The sequence below is a fragment of the Callospermophilus lateralis genome, chromosome 2, assembly GCF_048772815.1.
Source record: "Callospermophilus lateralis isolate mCalLat2 chromosome 2, mCalLat2.hap1, whole genome shotgun sequence".
In the NCBI taxonomy this organism is placed as follows: domain Eukaryota; kingdom Metazoa; phylum Chordata; class Mammalia; order Rodentia; family Sciuridae; genus Callospermophilus; species Callospermophilus lateralis.
Genome location: NC_135306.1, coordinates 62098583 through 62117764, shown reverse-complemented (window position 1 = coordinate 62117764; position 19182 = coordinate 62098583). Strand labels below are relative to the sequence as shown.

Here is a 19182-nt window from a genome sequence, read left to right as displayed (position 1 = left end):
TAAATTTAGGACAAAAAGGTAAGTAGAAGAGGGGGAGGAATGGAAGGAAGAAAGAAAAAGAGAAAGGAAGGAAGAAAGAAGAGAGGGAGGGAGGAAGGAATATGCTCCCAGAGAGAAAGGTCTAGGTCTCCATCCCTCTCTTTCAATGACCAGAAACACCACCACAATTCAAAACAATCCGGTCAAAAGAACACTATATCTGTAGAAGATCAATTTCTTTTTCAGGTCATGTGAATATAGGCATATCCATCCCTCTGCTTCTATTTCCTTAGTAAGAAATTAATAACAACATCCCAGCAACCTTACCTATCTTGAAAGTTTACTAAGGAATTAAATCATACATATAAAATTATTTTGTAAATTTTAAATGTTACAATGGAGGATGCAGGGGAATTAAAGTTGGGAAGTAAGGTTAATATTGAGAACAATAAAAATTACTTAGTTAAGAGTGCAGGAAGATATTCATATTTAAGAAGCTCATGAGAACAAAGACTGTCCGAAGAAGTGCTAGGACAAATATGCTTTCTCGGTGAAACTGCCAGTGGAATTGCTGCACCTTTAACACTTAATTTCCTCTCTTTTTCTACCAAGGACACAACGGAATTTAAGATGAAAAGTATGATGCAACTTTGTTGTTATTCTACAATTTTACTTTGGCAAGTTAAAAAATTCCTCTGGGCCTCTTTATTTGCCTAATGGTGTAATCCAGCTGGGTCAGCATTTCATACAATGTTTCACTTATCAAATATTTTCAAAGTTTATGCTCTATTGGTTGGGGCAGGGATGGGGGGAGAGCACAAGGAAAGAGACACAGTCTGACCACAAGAGGCTGGTGAGTGGTGAGACAGTTCTTTTATCACTTTTACGGAATGCAGCAAACGTTTAGAGAAATTATGAAAAATTTCGTGTTTCGTTATAGCAGTTTCAATGCTGTATCTGATACAGATTGTTACTTTGTTTCCTTGTTTGCTCTTAATTTTGCTAATAGTTAATGTTGGTTAATTTTTTTAAAACCTTGGCTTTTTTAATTGAAAAACTAATATAAACACTGGTAAATTCAAACTAAAAAAAAAAAAAAAAAAAAAGACAACGAGAAGCAAATCTGTCTTCTATTCCAGAACCCCCTTTCTCCACTCCACAACCCTCTCCCGACTCAAGTTAAATACCAAACTACATTATCTCTAGTCCGTTTCAACTCTAAAATTTAAGTTCCTGTTTTTTGCAGAACATTATTGTGAGAGTAAAAGAGACAGTCTTGTCTTTGTCTCACAGAGTTGGTAGAGGGGAAGAATGCAAACTGAATTCCTGAAGTACAGAGGACATAACTCAGTACTTTCATGGTAAGATGGTTTATTATCTAATTGAGTAAAGGTCCTGTCTAGGACGTAAGCTCCATAAAGACAGGAACCTCATCACCAGCTCCCTACGTTGACCCTGCCCGGTACGCAAAAGGTGCTCACTGGATACACAGCTCTAGCCTTTCCCAGGCGGCTGCCGTGACCTTAAGATGGGAACCCGAGCGGGTGCCGTCACCCCCCAACCCCCACCCACGGCGTTGCAGCGTTGGGCCCGCCCCCAACCGGAGGTGCCACCAATCCAGAGAGGAAGTCAAATTTGGCCAGTCGAAGGGCGTGTTCCGCGGGCCGAGGTGCTCGGTCCCCACGTTCTCTCTCAACTCTGTCCACGGCAGCCCCGCCCCTGACCATAAGCTCCAAATTGCAAGTGGGAGGTGCAGAGGAGCAAGAACAAAGTTAAGTCACAGGCATGTGGACGCAGCGTGGCAGCAGCCAATGAAGATTGGGGCGGAGCTTCAGAAACCAGCAAGGGGGAGGGGAGAAGTCGCCAGAGCGCGCGCGCAGCGGCCCTCCCCGCCGACCCACGCGGCGCGGCGTGGTGACGCCCGCGCGGCCCGAGGAAGGGGCGGGGCCGGGGCGGGCCTCTACGCTCCTCCCGCCCTCTCTGGGTCCCGACTCTCCCTCCCCATCCCTCCCCCGTCTTCGGCCCCGTCAGCGCGGGGGTGCCTTCGTCTCGTAGCACCGAGTCGGCCTGGCCCGGCCAGGCCAGCGGGCAGATGCCCCGAGCTGCCGCCGTCGCCACCGCCGTCTCGGCCGGTGGCGGTGTGGGAGGCGGGCGACCGGCCCGCGGCCGCTGAGTGTGACAGACCGGGCCGGGGGCCGCCAGGGCTCCGGCGTCTGTGCCTTCTCTTGGACCATGTATTTCCTGAGCGGCTGGCCCAAGAGGCTGCTTTGCCCTCCAGGGAGTCCGGCCGAGGCTCCTTTCCACGTTCAGTCCGACCCTCAGAGGGCTTTCTTCGCCGTGCTGGCCCCGGCCCGCCTCAGCATCTGGTACAGTCGAGTAAGTAGAGCCCCCGCCGTGCTTCGCGCACTCTCCCTGGCGTCCTGGCACAGACCTGAGCCCGGGACCCCGGCCGCTTCGCGCCAGACTCTCTAGCTCTTGGTCCGCTCTCCCAGGTGGATGAAATCGCTGCCGCCGTAAATCCCTGCGCCTCCCCGCGTTGGACCGACAGCCGCGCACCGTGCAGACCCTGCGCGCTCCCTTAGCCGAGCCCAGACTTGCCCTCACTTCCCTTCCCTCATTCCTGAGGAGCAAATGTGTTTAAACTTTCCTCAATTAGAAATCCGGAGACTGTGGTCTTCCTTGCTTTAAAGGTCGTTGTTTTGGAGTTAGGGAAAGCCTGTTGGGCTTTCCCAGTGTCAGACTTTGCAGGCCTTTGATAACTTAATTCTAGGAATTTGCAGCTGGAGTTATTTTTAACCAAAGGTCTGGTTTTTCGACTCCCTGCTTTGCTCCTAACATCCCTTACCCACTTTCAGGCCAGGTCCCTCCCCCCCCCCCTTTTTTTAAACTGCTTTTGCACTCTTCAGAGAATTGGAAAGGGGTTAGGAGGAGCGGAAGTAGAACTCATTTCTGTCCGCGCTACTTACAACACCTGGAAATAATAAGACTTGGAGAGGGCATGGGACAGTGCTGTTTTTGCTTTGGATCTTGGTCATCTTTTTCCTTCTTGTATCTAATTACCGAGTAGGTAAGAGAAATAACTTGAAAAATAAGTGATGGATGGGATACTCCCTACTCTTCAAATGCTGCTATAGGTCTGTCTGTAAAGACAACAGAATTAAGAGTATAAAATACTTTTCTTTTTCCTCCAAAGAAGACAGTACTAATCGATGTTAGAATGAAGTTCTCTTCAAAGTTAATTTGACCATATAAAGATATTAGAACTGTGTGAAATACTGATTTAGTTTGGTTAACCCCCCCCCCACCAAAAAAAAAAAATCTTTATTACCTTTGGAATTCCTTAATGTCCTTGACTGTCCTCACAGCCTTAGTAAAACTGGTGATAGGATTTAGGTAATTCTTATTATCTCCTTTGATTATCATAGTTGGACTGTAAATCAGACTATTTGCCATAAAGTTTTGCCTTATTAGTTTTTAAGTATATATCAGAACAAAAGAGAATGTTATAAAGTCGTAATACCAGCAATAAGATAGTCTGTTCAGTGCTTAATTGCATTTTCAAATGTGTACATTGTACTTCATTTGGTTCGTAAATGAGATATTCATTTACAATGTATATGCCAGTTAAATAATTTTTAATTTTTTAGGTATATGCAGCTATTAGTTTTAAAAGTGCATGCAAAAAAAAATGATTACATGAATTTTAAATTGTTTTTTGAATTTAGTATGTAATTTCACTTGACTGTAACATTGTTTGCAAACTCTAAAATTTTTCTTATCTCTACAAAGGCAGACCTGTCATAATTTTAGATAAAAGAGAATTTAATATGAGGGATGAATAAACCAGAAGACTAAGCCACTTTGTCTCCCACAAAAGGAATATAAAAGTGGGCCTCCACTTTCTTAATGATGTTATGAATACTAAAAGTATCTACTATTTGGTATTTAGATACAATATAAATACAAGGAAGTCCTGGAATTTAAAAGTATTCATACTCCTTTTTCTTTAAAGTCCCATTCTATATACAACTCCTATTCGTGGAAATCTAGGGGGCCACTATTATTAAGATCTAGTATATAAAAAAAAATTCAGGTAATCAATGGGTTCAGAGGTAAGAAGTAAAATGAAATACAGGAATACTTTAGGCAGCGGCTACATGGTACTGTTGGTTTACATGATAGTTAACTCTGATCTCTGGGGCATAAGCTTTTTTTTTTTTTTTCCCCTTGTAGATGAACACAGAGTATCTTTTATTTATTTTTATGTGATGCTGAGAATTGAATCCAGTGCCTTACACATGGGAGGCAAGCGCTTTACCACTGAGCTATAGCCCAGCCCAGGGGCATAAACTTTTTCACTTAGAAGGATCAGATATTGAGCCAGATTTTTTTTTGTTTTTTTGTTTGTGTGGGTTTTTTTTTTTTGCTTTTAAATCAGAACTCCAAGATTTTTTAAAAATCTTTTTTCCATTTTTTTAATTGGTGTGTTATAATTGTACACAATGGTAGCATTTGTTGTTACATATTCTCTCTCTCTCTCACTCTCTCTCACTGTCTCTCACTGTCTGTCTCTCTCTCTCTCTCTCTCTCTCTCTCTCTATTTACTGTTTCCCTCACCTCTTCCCTCCTCCTGGACCCTTTCCTCTGCTCAACTGATCTCCCTTTGATTTTTATGAGCCTTCATTCCACCACCTTTTCCTTTTTCCCTCTAGCTTCCACATCTGAGAAAAACCATGTGACCCTTGGCTTTCTGAGTTTGGCTTACTTCACTTAACATAATGTCTCAAGTTCTGTCTGTTTTCCTGCAAATGACAAAATTGCATTTTTCTTTATGGCTGAATAAAACTTCATTGTGTGTGTATCACATTTTCTTTATTCATCTATCAGTGAATACCTAGGCTGGTTCCATAGTTTGTCTATTGTGGGTATGCATGTATCAATATGGTATGATAACTTTAATTCTTTAGGATAAATTCAGAGGAGGGGTATAGCTGCTGGGTCACATAGTGTGAACCAGATAATTCTAAAGTCTGTGATTATCTGACTGGGTTCGAGAGGAACAAGTGCCTTTCTGGGATGTCTTTTCTCTCACTGTGAAAGCTCCACTTTTATTTTCTAGATAATTTCTAAACTTCCTGAAACTATGTAAGTTAAAATAAATTTAGGTTAACAAGAAATTAAAAGTAAACTACCTCTAGGTAATTTAAGGAACTATTAAGTTATACTCATATAATTTAGAGTGAATTGGTTTAAAATGTTTGCACTAAGAACATGAAAGCTTTTGAGTTTTAGAAAGGTTGTAGATGCAAGTAATTTTATGGCATCAAGTGAATTTTGAAGATCTAAAGGGCTTTATGTAGTTGAAATCTTACAGCTGCTTTGGAGACAGGGAGAAACATGTTCAAAGAGATGAGAGTATATAAGATTTGCTTGTTTAAAATTTTATTAGAGCTCACTTAGTAAATTAAACTTGCTAAGGAGGAATGCGTTTTTAAAAAGAGAAAACTAGTTTTGTGGAAGGAGCAAACATTAAATAATCTAGACCATTTTTTTTAATGTCCAAAAAAATTGCTATGTGGAAATGTTGGTTACCCATGAGACTATGGAAACATTAAATTTAGTCTCTAAGAGTAACTTCTAAACATTTTGAGTCTTTGAACTTTTATGTACCTCTTATATCTACTATTATATATACTAAATAGCTATTGGAACTCATGTTATGGAGTCATATCTCTCCAGACTTATTTTTCTATCCCAAATATGAGAAATATACCATGGTGCTGTTAGAGTGTTTATGAACCAGAAGAGTTTCTGTAGATAGTCACTTGACTTTTTGATAGAGATCTTAAAATAGCATATTTTATTGTTTGAAGTTTTTATTGCTTCATTTTTGGTACGATGTGTTAATGTAAGTTTATTTTCTCTACATTGTAATTAAAAAAAAAACCAAAAAACCTCTAGAGTCTAAAAAAGTAATCATCCATATATTTTGAAGCCCAAAAAAGGGTGTTAAAAACAGGTATAGTATGTATATGTTAGTTTGAGGTGGTGGAGGTAGAACTTTATTGATGGAACAATTGATGTATTTCTGTCAAGGGTATTATAAAAGGGGTCTTAAGATGGATACAGCAGGGGTGCTTTCTGACCAGAGAAAAGACATAGACTGCTGCCTCCTGGCCTAAATGAAGGTGATATTGAATTGAATTCTGAAGATGAAGCCACACTAGAGAAGTCTGAACTGAACTTACAGGAAGATAAAGAGGATGGGACTCTTCAAGAAACAGAAATCTCAAATTTCTCTGCAGATGGACCAAAAATTGAAGCAGAGGCCAATGCAAATGCATATGGAGAGCGCCCATCTGGAATTTCCTTAAATTTGTGAAACAAATTTCAAGAGTTGCATAAAGATATTCTGAACAGAAAACCTCAAACTTCAGAGGGAAAAAGAGAAAACATGCCAGATAATGAACAATCCTTAAATGAAATCCAATGGAAGGAGCTTACTTATTACTTAGTCTTTGGTTGTAGTGATAGGTTTGAGCCCCCTGTTAAAAAGAAAAAGATTGACAAGTCAGGCCTTGAAAAGAAGATTGTCCAGGCTGTGGAGGAGTAAAATGTTGAGAAGCCTGAAGAGTTCAACAACTGGCTTGCTACTTGGAAGCTTGGTGTAAAAATTGCCAAAGCAGATGTTTGCCACAAGTTTGTAAAAGCCAAAAAGGAGGCTGGAAGGTCACAGGCTACTCAAAAAAAGGAACTTAACCGTGGGGGTTTGAAGCAATGAAGAGATAAAAAGCCAAAAGCAACATGGGATATATGTAATTTGTCAAGAGTTCTTCAAGATGCTTGTTAGACTCATGTGCTCAATTTACTGAAAAGATTTTCTTGACTACATTAAATATGTCAGGAAAGTGATAGAAATAGAAAAAAGTAAGCATAAAACTTTGGAGTTGATTATCAACTCTTTTTCAGTCTTTTTCTAAGGAGTTCATTCTATTGAAGTGAATGAAATGAAGCATTTTGTTACTTGTGTAAGAAATTTAAGCATATGTACAAGAAAAAAAGATAGGATTTTATGTGTATAGACCTACAGTATAAAATCAATTTTGCTTTTCATGTGTTTAGTAGCTTGTGATCTGGGAGGTCCTTGTACTTTCTTACTTGGCTAACTAACTTTTGGCTAACTACACTTTTTGTGAAATTGTGTTTTTAAGACTGGGTTTTGTTTTTAATGGATTAGTCATACATGCAAATAACCCTCAATTGATACTGTCCTCACAATGTCTTTAATTACCTTGATGCTATAAGAACTTTTTTTACTCTTAAAGTGTTGTAAAAGGATTCAACTTTGAGGATTAAGCTGCTCTGTAAAATGGGATATGGTTTATGATTGACAGGGTGTTGACTCCAGGGGCCTTAGGATTATTCCTTTAATATACTGCTTACCAGTGAATGTGAAGGTCTACATATATGAACTACAAAGTGATACCCTAGAGTGTTGTCATTCTAAATTAGATAGATAGGCATATCTCAGTTTTCAGGTCACAGATGATTTCAAATATTTATCATACCCTCAGAAGTATATCTGAACATCAGTTGTGAGAAATAGCATAAACAGGCAGTATACGAAAGGGATGAAGAGGCTATAATATTTTCTAATATGTAGAAAATATTATATTCAGAGATGTTAGTGTATTAATGTGATAAATCAAATTCTTGTGAGTGACTGTTTTGTTGGTTGCGATAAAAAGTTGAAATGTGCACATGATCACTAGGCTTATAAATAAATTGTATGTCTTTGAGTAACCCTTAACAGAAACTTACATTCCTTTTGATATGTTGTAATAATGGCAAAAACAAGAGATAGATATCTAAAGAACCAAGCTATAGGATCAGATATATGATTAACAGTGCACTCTCAGGAGGCCATTTAATTTATATCTCCATTTTCTCAATATCCCCATTTCTTGCTCTTTCAGCTCTATTCTGTTACTGCCTCCAGAGATCTTCTTTATAAATTTACTGCTCTGAAAGCCTTCCAGGGTTCTCTTTTTATTAAAGAATTAAAGCTCAAACTTGTGAGTTTGATACCAGAGATACACCCCTCCTGGGCTGTTCTCTTCCTCCATCTTTACCATTAGAATGTTATCTATACTTGGCTTTTGTTGAAGCCCTTCTTTCTCTATGAGTCCTTCTTACTATAACCATATGTTGATGACTACTGTTTTGTTTTTCCCCCAGCTTTTTGAGATATAATTGACAAAAATTGTATATACTTAAGGCATACTGTGTGATATTTTGATATATATATACACATTGTGAAGATCTATTCTCTTGGGCTGGGGTTGTGGGTCAGTATAGAGCGCTCACCTAGCATGTGTGAGGCACTGGGTTCGCTCCTTAGCACCACGTAAAAATAAACAAATAATAAAAAAAAAAAGAGGTATAAAAACAAACAAAATAGTTTTATAAAAAAAATCTATTCTCTTAGCAAATATGTATGTAACATATTGTTATTAACTAGTCACCATCTTGTGTGTGTGTATAAATATATATTTAATATTTTTTTAGTTGTCAATGGATCTGTATTTTTTTACTTATTTGTATGTGGTGCTGAGGATCAAACCCAGTCCATCACACGTGGGAGGCAAGCCCCAGCCTCACCATCTTGTATATTAAACCTTCAGAATTTATTTACTTTGAAACTGAAGGTTTGTACTTTGACCAAACACCCACCCTGCCCCATTTCCCCACCCTCTAGTTTCTGGCAACTGCTGTCTGTTGTCTCTTTATATGTGTTCACATATGAGATCATGCAACTTGTGTGATGATGCAATCTGTTCTGTGTTTGGCTTCCATTAATGTCATTATGGTTCACCCATGTTGTAGCAAATGCCAGGATTTCCTTATCTTTTTAAGGCCAAGTAATATTCCATTGTGTATATACTGTTGCAAAATGTGGATACTAAGAATAACAACTTACAGGGTTTTGTGTATCTTGATGTACACCACATTTTCTTTATTCATTTGTTTACAGTTCTTAGCTTGTTTCCTATTCTGTATGGAAATATTTCCATATTTGAATAATGCTACAGTAAATATGGGAGTACAGCTGTTTGAGATACTGATTGCAGTTCTTTTGGAGTACATATGTAGATCTATCTGTGTGCGCGCACGCTAGTGTATGTGTGTGTGTGTCCCTGAAAGTGGAATTGCTAGAGCATGTAATAGTGCTATTTTTAATTTTTTAAGATACCTCTGTAATGTTTTTCATATGGCTATACCAGTTTACAGTGTCACCAACAATGTGCAGGAGTTCCCTTTTCCTTCATCTTTACCAGTTTTTTTTTTTTTTTATCATTTCACTTTTTGACAAAATCCATTCTAACAGTTACGAGACAACATCTCATTTTTATTTGTGTTTGTATTTCCCTGATCATTAGTGATTTTGAACCCCACTGCCCATTTTTGTGTTTCAGGTCTTTTGCGTTTTTTAAATTTTATTTTATTTTTCCTCCTATTGAGTTGTATGAATTCTTTAAGTGTCTTGGGAGCTAATGCTCCCTATCAGATATATGGTTTACAGATATTTTCTCGCATTCCATAGGTTGTCTCTTCGTTTTGTTGGTTGTTTCCTTTGCTGTGCACTCATTCTTTAGTTTTATGCAGTTTCGTTTATTTATTTATGCTTTCCTTGGCCTGTGCTTTAGGAGTCATCTAAAAATTATTACCAAGGCCAATATGAAGGAGTTTTTCCTGTTTTCTTCCAAAATTTTAGTGGTTTCAGGTCTTAAGTGCTTATCTTAAGTTGTATATGGTGTAATATGAGGGTAGTCTTCTTCTTTTTCATATAATTTTCCATTTTTACCAAAATCATTTATTGAAAAGACTGGTTTCCTTGATGTGTAATTTTTTTTTTTTTTAGTTTTAGTTGTAGATTGACACAATACCTTTATTTTGTTTATTTAGCTTTTTTTATGTGGTGCTGGGATTGAACCCAGTGCCTCACGCATGCTAGGCAAGCACTCTACCACTGAGCCACAACCCTAACCCTGATGTGTAATCTTTTTTTTTTTTTTTAATATCTTTTTAGTTGTTGATAGACCTTTATTTATTTATATGTGGTGCTGAGAATCGAACCCAGTGCCTCACACGTGCCAGGCAAGTGCGCTACCGCTGAGCCACAGACCCAGCCTTTGATGTGTAATCTTGATAACCTTTGTTGAAGATTAGTTGACCATATATGCATGTATAGGCTTATTTCTGGAATGTCCTGTTCATTGGGCTGTGGTTTTCATTTCAATATCACACTATTTTGATTATTGTAGCTTTATAATATACTTTGAAATTAGGTAATGTGATGATTCCATTTTTTTCTTTCTCAAGATTGCTTTGGCTATTTGTAATTCTTTTTTGAGTTCTCTGTGAATTTTAAGATTGTTTTAAAATTTCTATGTCATTGAGATTTTGATAGAGATTGTATTGAATTTGTAGATCACTTTGGGTAGTATGGATGTTTTAGCAATATTAATTGTTTCAACCCATGAACATGGCATACCTTTCCATTTATTCATATATTCAGTTTCTTTCATCAGTATTTTAGCGTCACCTCCCTGGTTTATTTATTTTAAGCATTTTATTTTTGAGGACTAATATAAATAGTATTGTTTTCTTTCCCTCATTCTTTTTTTGGGAGAAGGGTGGAACAGTGATGGGAATCATACCCATAGTGTTGTACATGCCAGGCAGACACTTTACCACTGAACTACACCTCAGCCCTGTTTTCTTAACTTCTTTTTCAGTTTGTTGTTAGTATATAGATTATAGAATTATATAGTATATAGAGGATTGTAGATTTTTTATAATGATTTTGTATTCTGAAAAATTTAGTGTATTCATTTCAGATTTTTGTGTGGTCTTTAGAGTTTTCTAAAGAGCATGTCATCTATGTTCTTATATCTAGAGACAATTTTACTTTCTACTTTGAACTTTTGCTTTGTCTTATAAGTTTCACACTCATGCTTTATTTATCCAACTATATTATAAATTTCTGAAGGATAGAAATTACCTTATTTCATGTTATTCCTAGTGCCTCCCACAAAGCAAATGCTGAGTAGCTTTTTAGAAATTAATTCAAAATATATCACCTTTTGTGTAGCACAGAATTTTGAAAAGATTTAATAATTGGAAGATTTTTTAAAAATATGATGTAGTAACAAAAACAGTAGTACTAACTTACAACTTAAGTTCAGAAAACCTAAAATTAGAGTTTATAGGAAGTGATGGTGAATTAAGTGCAGTTTTGTTTCATGCAGTTCAAATTATATTAGAAAAGTGTTAAGTGATAAAAGATTCTACTTTAATTATTAGGTAATCTGTAGTCTATCAGAGTTTAAACTAGTATATTATAGTCATTCATATAGAGTCAAATTTCTGGTTCCAAGAATGTATTTTTATTGACCTGATTTATGGAAAAAGAAAAAGAAGTATTATAAACAGATTTAAAGAGGATATTTCAGCCATCTTCAGGTACTCATGAATCATTGACATGGTCCATATTATGGTTGAGCACTCATCTGGAGTTTACTGTTGACCAGAACCAAACTTAGTTTTTCCACATGCCTCATTCATGATTTTTGTTCTATTCTCATACCACCTATTCATTTTAACTTTTAAATATAGAATTCTCATTAAGCCAGGTTTCCTCCACACTCTTGTATTCCCAGCACTAGGGAGGCTGAGACAGGAGAATCACTTGAGCCCATAAGTTGCGACAAATCACGAATCCTGTGGGGAACTCCCACAAAATAATTTATACTTTTGTCATAAATGGAATGCTGGGACAGTTTACAGGAATAAAGATTACCATATGAAGCAACGCAGTGAAAACAATGTTATGAAAATACAGTTTCTAGTAGAGGCTCTTTCCTCTTTGTTAAAAAGGGGAATTAGCAGATAAATGTAAGGTGTTTATGAGTGAACTATCACCTTGTACAGATTTCCTCCTAAATCAACAGGATTGAAGGATTGAAAAAAAAATTCTCATTATTATGTATCTAATAATAGTGCTTTTATGTCACCTAAAATAGTGATATAGGAACTGCATTAAAACATTTTACCTAACAAAAACAAAACAATAAAAAATTTACCTATATTAGTTTATTAGGCAATTTAATTACAATAAATAAGTGTACAACTTAAAAATATTTTAAAATGTTTAGTTCACACTTGCCACAAAATGAGACAGTTCCTTAATTCAAATTTCTTACTGAACAGTAGATGTCAGTTGGTTGAAATCATGGAAGTTTCTTACTTTTAAGTTCATTATACTTGCTTTACTTGGAGTTGCTGTTTGTTTCTGCAAGGGATTTGCTTTAATTTCAGTCATAAATCATACATAAATTTGCATATGAATATCCAGATATAGTAGAATTCACTGTAGTTTCATTTTTTAAAACAGATTTGAGGTATATAAAAATGCATGTACTATAAGTGCTCAGTGACTTTTAGTAATTTTTAGAGTTGTGCAACTATCACCACAGTCTAGTTTTAAAACATTTAAATCAATCCCATTCTGCCCATTTATAATCAACCTCTGCTTTCACTCCAGCCTCAGGAAACCATTGGTTTGTGTCTGTCCCTTTCCATCTGGCTTTTCTGGAAATTTCAGCTCAGTGAAATGCCTGACTTTTATTTATTTATATATATTTAAATTTTTTATGTGTTCTTTTTTAGTTATCTATGACAGGAGAAGTATTTTGACATTTCATACATGCATGGAATATAACTTCCCATTTTTGTAGTCGTATTACATGATGTGTCAGACTTTTATTTAATATAATGTTTTTGAGGTATGTACAAGTGTAAGGCTCATTTTCATTACTGAATATTATTCCATTGTAAGGATGTGTCACATTTTTAAAAATTCATTCACCAGTTAATGGTATGTGGGATGTTTCTAGTTTTTTGTCATTTTGAATAATGCTGCTGTAAACATTTGTGTACACACCTTGTGTGGACATATACTATCATTTCTTCTGGTGGGACACCTAGGAGTAGAATTGCCATAAGTTTATGTTTAACTTCTTAGGAAAAGTGTCAAACTGTGAGCCAGAGTTGCTGTAGCAGTTTACATCTTCACCAGTAATATAGGAAAGTTTCTGTTTCTGCACACTCGTTTTAGTGGATTTGTAATGGTGTCTCATTTGTGGCTTTATTTTGTATAAATACAACTAATAGTATTTAGCATGTTATTATATACTTATTAATTGTATACTTTATTTGGTAAAAAGGATTTTGCCCATTTTGGATAATATAGATGATTTCTCTAATCTTTAAAATATTATTCTAAGTATCATTGTTTGTTTAAGAAAATACAACCTGTCCCCATTATTTTCCTATAAAATTTTATACAAATTTTAAAACTTACAGAACACCTAGTTATCACCTAGATCCCAAACAGTTGTCCACATTTTGCCTTATTATTTGCTTATATTTGTGTTTATGTCTGTATATTTGTAGAACTATTTAGAAGTTGCAGATATCAGGATGTTTCACTAGTACCTAAATATGTCCATCTTCTAATAATGACAATAATATGTAACCATGATATAGTTATCAGAAAATTCATCATTCTTTAATTTCTGCTAATATGTAGTTTAATTTGAAATTTCCCAAGATATTCCACATATTACTTGTATAGACTTTTTCTAAAAACTAAGGTATATACAAGATCCATTGCATTGCTATATATTTTTTTAAACTCTCAACCTAAAAAGGTAGTCTTTCCTTCTTTCTCACTTTGTTATAAAAATTGATTTTTGGTAAATTGGGCCACTTTACATGAAGACTACCCCACATTCTTTTTTTTTTTTTTTTTTTTTTGGCTTATTCTTTTTAGTTATACATGACAGAATTTACTTTGACAGAATTTGATTATACAAGCATGGAATACATCTTATGCTAATTAGGACCCCATTCTTGTGGAGGTACAAAATGGTGGGATTCACTATGGTGTGTTCATATATGTACATAGGAAAATGATTTGGCATTCATTCCACTGTCTTTTCTTTTCCTGTCACCCCTCTCTTCCCCTAATTCCCCTGAATATCTATTGAATATCTTCCCTCTTATTATCAGCAAAAACATTCAACCTTTGGTTTTGGGGACTGGCTTATTTCACTTAGCATGAGATTCCCCGGTTCCATACATTTACCAGCAAAGGTCATAAAGTTATTCTTTTTAATGACTGAGTAGTAAATACTCCATTGTGTATGTATACCATATTTTCTTTATCCATTCATCTGTTTAAGGGCACATAGGTTGGCTCCATAGTGTAGCTATTGTGAATGGAGCTGCTGTAAACATTGATGTGGCCACGTCACTGTAATATGTTGATTTTAACTTCTTTGGATATATACCAAGGAATAGGATAATTGTGTCAAATGGTGGTTCCATTCCTAGTTTTGAGGAATATTCATACTGCTCCAGAGGGGTTGAACCAATTTGCAGTCCCACCAGCAATGTATGAAAAACCATTTTCCCCACATCCTTGCCAACATTTATTATTACTTGTATTCTAATAATTGCCATTCTGACTAGAGTGAGGTGAAATTTCAGTGTAGTTTTAATTTGCTAGAGATGCTGAATATTTTTTTTATGCATATGTTGACCATTCATGTTTCCTTTTTTTTTTTTTTTAGAGAGAGAGCAAGAGAGGAGAGAGAGAGAGAGAGAGAGAGAGAGAGAGAGAGAGAGAGAGAGAATTTTTTTTTTAATATTTATTTTTTAGTTATCGGCGGACACAACATCTTTGTTTGTACGTGGTGCTGAGAATCGAACCCGGGCCGCACGCATGCCAGGCGAGCGCGCTACCACTTGAGCCACATCCCCAGCCCTCATATTTCCTTTTCTGAGAAGTGTCTGTTCAGTTTCTTTACCCATTTATTAATTGAATGATGATGATGATGATGATTGGTGTTAAGTTTTTGAGTTCTTTATATATCCTGGAAATTAACACCTTGTATGAGGCAAAGATTTTCTTCCATTCTGTAGGGCGCTCTCCACATTCTTGGAATGCTTCACAAATTTGCATGTCATCCTTGTGCATCCTTTGTATCACTCCAGTTTTAGTGTATGTGCTGCCAAAGTGGGCACCATCCCACAATCTTGATTTAGCTAATTGCTAAAGTTTTCTTTTATCTTTTTCCTGTTGTAAACTAAGTTAAACATATCTTATGTGAATACTTCATAGATGATGTTGCATAAATTTATTTTAAGAAGTTTATATTCAAAAGTATTTGTTAATGGATAAGTAGTATTTCATAGGATAAAGAATAGTGTAACAAGGTGGGTGAGAAAACAGCCTAATTTTAATAACAGCAAGGTAGACATAAAACAGGTTGAAAATGAGCTTTAGATATACTTTGAAAATTATTCATTTCTTGTAGGAGAGAAAAAAGTTACCAAAGATATTGGTAAGCTGTTTCTTATAAATGAAGTTGATCATCTCAGTTTAATGCCAAGAGCATTAGTGTTTGCATTGAGAAATTAGTCACAGTTGCCATTGGCTGTTTCCCTTAAAAAAAAAGGGCCTTTTGAAGATCGAGGAATGTTTGAAGTATGAAGTTAATTACTTGTCATTACTGATGAAGTGACAGTAGAAGAAACTGCGCAGTACTGATTCTAAGTGCCCTGTGTCTGTTTTGAAAGCAATAAGTAATGGATCATCAACAATTAACCAGAAAATCTTTTTGGGAAATCCTCTAAAGTATATTAGAAATCTTTCCTGTCTTTAGAAATAGCATTCAGTATAGTTGAATAATGGCTTATTTTTTGGGGGGGACATATCTTCTTAAGGTAAATATTATGTAATATGTGAAGTGTTGAATTTAAGTAAAGTTTGACAAGTGTATATACTTATGTAACCACTATTTCAATCAAGATTCAAAACATTTTCAACATTCCAGAAGGTTCTCTGTACCCATTTCAGGTCAGTCTGTTGCCCTTTCCTCCATGCAAATGGTAGTTTGCTTTGGTCCCAGCCCTGTACAACCGGAGAGTTTGTCCAGTCAAAAAGCTAGTAAACAAATGTCAGATCCAGTACTTCAATCTTGCATTCAATCTTTAGTCTGTATTCTTAACCCTAATATTGTATTCTCTAATGGTGTTTTGTTAGGGTCTGTAAACAAGTCGGGATGGCGCCTGGCATTTTGCCAGAGGGAGTGGTTTGTGAAGTAACGCTAGCGAGCCATTAAGTGTGGAGATTCCTTATTGGTTGACTGCTGTATCTAGTTTATGTTAATTAAGATAAGCTGTGTGTAATGTATATATACCCCTCTGGTCCTACAATAAACGGCTCCCACTCCTGCTGTATCAATGTACACAAGTTGTTTGTCACCCCCCAGTTATTTTGCTGCAGCCTGACTGTGGCAGATGGTGGCCCGTCCAGGGAGCCCCAGGACACTCGGGGGTAAGTGACAAAAAAAAGCTGCCCGTCCCTAGATAAGACGGGAGCAAATCTGCTCATCTCTAGATAAGGCGAGAGGAAAAATGGCCATTTTGAGAAAATGGAGAAGATTGATACAGTATGTTTGTGTCTTGTCTTGAAATGTTGTATTGTCTTTGTGACGAAAATATGGAAGGGGTGTTAAGTAAATTACTAAGGGAAGAAGGCACCCCAATGGAACCAAGAGCAGTTAGGGCATGTGTTGATAAAAGCCCAGGAACTCTAGTCAGAAAGAAGAAAGTTCAGAAGAAGAAAGATTATCAGGAAAAAAGTTGCAGCAAAAGGCTATTACCGGAGGGTGCGTGAATCGGTGCAGTGGCTGTCACATGCACGAGCCAGTCATGGCACAGCAAGGACTTTCCAAGCAGCGGCAGCCGGCTCTTCCCCACCCCCGCCCAGGGAGCGGGACTCCACTCCTGACCCGGAGTCAGAGTCTCTGAGGCTCTTGCTCCCTGTGCCCAGTGGCAGTTTGAGTCCGGAACACTCCCGGATTCTCCCCGGGGCCATCTGGGGCTGCCTGGGACTCTGCAGGCGGAAGACTGGCCGGGTCCCTGAAGTTTGATCATTTCCAAGGCCAGTAACTACAATGGTTCTCCCACACCTGGAAGCTAATGAGTAATGAGTGCCATTAAGGCTTATTTCAAATGTAAAAAACCTTGAGATAATGTACTAAATTGTTCAGAAGGTTGTTTTCTTAGTGCCTGCTGGACTACTACAGGATTTTCTTTAGCCATCCAGAGTTCCTGCCTTCGTCCCAGTGAAGACAAAGGTGGAAGAGTTTCCAGTGTTGCTGAGAACCGGATGAGACTTTGGATTAAGCTAGCTGCCTGCAGAACTTACCTGGACTGTGATTTACCTGGACTGTGAGTTAATCTATTGAGACACTGCTTTTTACCTGGATTGAGACAACAAACTAATCTACAACAAATTGTAACTCGGTATCTTTGCTAACGGTGTCATTGCTGGTATAATTTTTCCAAGGGCTTCTTGCATGGAGCCATCAATTGGCTTGGTATTGTGGCATTTTGTATCCTCCCCTTCTGCTTGTAGCAGATTGTTTGTGGTGTTTGTGTAAAAACCACTATGGTCGTTATTTAAATTAAACAAAAGGGGGAAATGTTAGGGTTTGTAAACAAGTCAGGATGGCGCCTGGCATTTTGCCAGAGGGAGTGGTTTGTGAAGTAACGAGCGAGCCATTAAGTGTGGAGATTCCTTATTGGTTGACTGATGTATCTAGTTTATGTTAATTAAGATAAGCTGTGTGTAATGTATATATACCCCTCTGGTCCTACAATAAACGGCTCCCACTCCTGCTGTATCAATGTACATAAGTTGTTCGTCACCCCCCGGTTATTTTGCTGCAGCCTGACTGTGGCAGTGTTTGTGGTATGAATAAACTTTTGTAAGCTGGCCAGGGAATCTAACCACCACATATAAGGAATTTTCTTGTAGAAGAAATTATCTTAAAGAAGTCCAGCAATCAACTTACAGATTCAGTTACTAGAACATAACCTCTCTTGAAAAGTTGGTTAACCCAATTTTAAAATGGACAATTAACTTGAATAGGCATCTTTAAAGATGCCTACACAAGTAGTTCAATATGTTTATATTGAACATAAAAGATTTCCAATAGCATTCATTTTTAGAGATGTGTAAATCTAAACTTCACATTCACTAGAATGGCTACCAAAAAAAAAAATAATAATAATAACAAGGGTTTATAAAGATGTGGAGAAGTTGAAATCCTGTGTATCGTGGAAACAGTTTTACAAAAAGTTAAACATAGAGTTATCATATGGCCTAGCAATTCCATGCCTAGGTATATATCCTAAAGAACTGATAGAAAGTATTCAAACAAAAACTTGTGCATGAACTTTCATAGTACACTATTAATAATAGCCAAAGGTGGAAACAACCCAAATGTCCATGAACAAGTGAATGGATAACCACAAAATGGTATATCTATAAAGGGGAATATTATTCAATCATAAAAGAAATTAAATATTGATATGTGGTACAACATGTATAGAACCTTAAAACATTATGCTAAATGAAAGAAGACAGACACAAAAGGCCATATATTTTATAATTTTATTTATATAAAGTGTCCAGAATTGACAAATTCATAGTCTCAGAAAGAAAGATTATTAGAAAAATTATTAGTTGCTGTGGGTCAGGAGAAGGAGGGAATGGGGAGTGACTGCTAATGGATACAGAGTTTCTTTGAAGGGGGTAATAAAAATATTTTCTTACTTGAACTAGCCACATTTCAAGTGTCCAGTAGTCACATGTGACATATCTGTTATATTGGAGTGTACCAGAGGTAAGACATTTCTGTTATTGCAGTAAGGTTTTATTGGACAGTGTTAGTAAAGACATGCAGTTTAACATACACACTAGGATGTTTTTATTTGCTCTTAATACCCCAGTTCCCAGTTATTATGGATCATTTACAGAAAATGTTATGAGTAGAATCATGATCACTCCCTAAAAGAGAATGTTGATATCCTAAACTGTTATTTCAAAATATGACCTTATTTGGAAATAAGGTGTTTACAGAGGAAATCAAGTTAAAATGACATCATTAGGGTGGGCCCTAATTCTACATAACTGATGTCCTTGTAAAAAGGGGAAATTTGGGCACAAACACACATATACATAGAAGAAAGACTATGTGAATATATTAGATCTCTCAGATA

The 19182-nt window shown here is 36.7% G+C and overlaps 1 protein-coding gene and 1 pseudogene across 3 annotated transcripts in view; both read left to right on the top strand.

Moving 5' to 3' along the window:
* The first annotated feature begins 2000 nt into the window (after positions 1–2000).
* Positions 2001–19182, top strand: part of Ric1 (RIC1 partner of RAB6A GEF complex) — a 111360-nt gene continuing 94178 nt past the window's right edge. For all 3 annotated transcript variants that reach the window (XM_076845998.2, XM_076845999.2, XM_076845996.2), the window contains exon 1: positions 2001–2355. In XM_076845998.2, the coding sequence (XP_076702113.1) occupies positions 2212–2355 (144 nt within the window). In that variant the 5' untranslated portion in view covers positions 2001–2211. The remainder of the gene's footprint in view (positions 2356–19182) is intronic.
* LOC143392083 (protein FAM204A pseudogene) lies at positions 4911–6798 on the top strand (annotated as a pseudogene).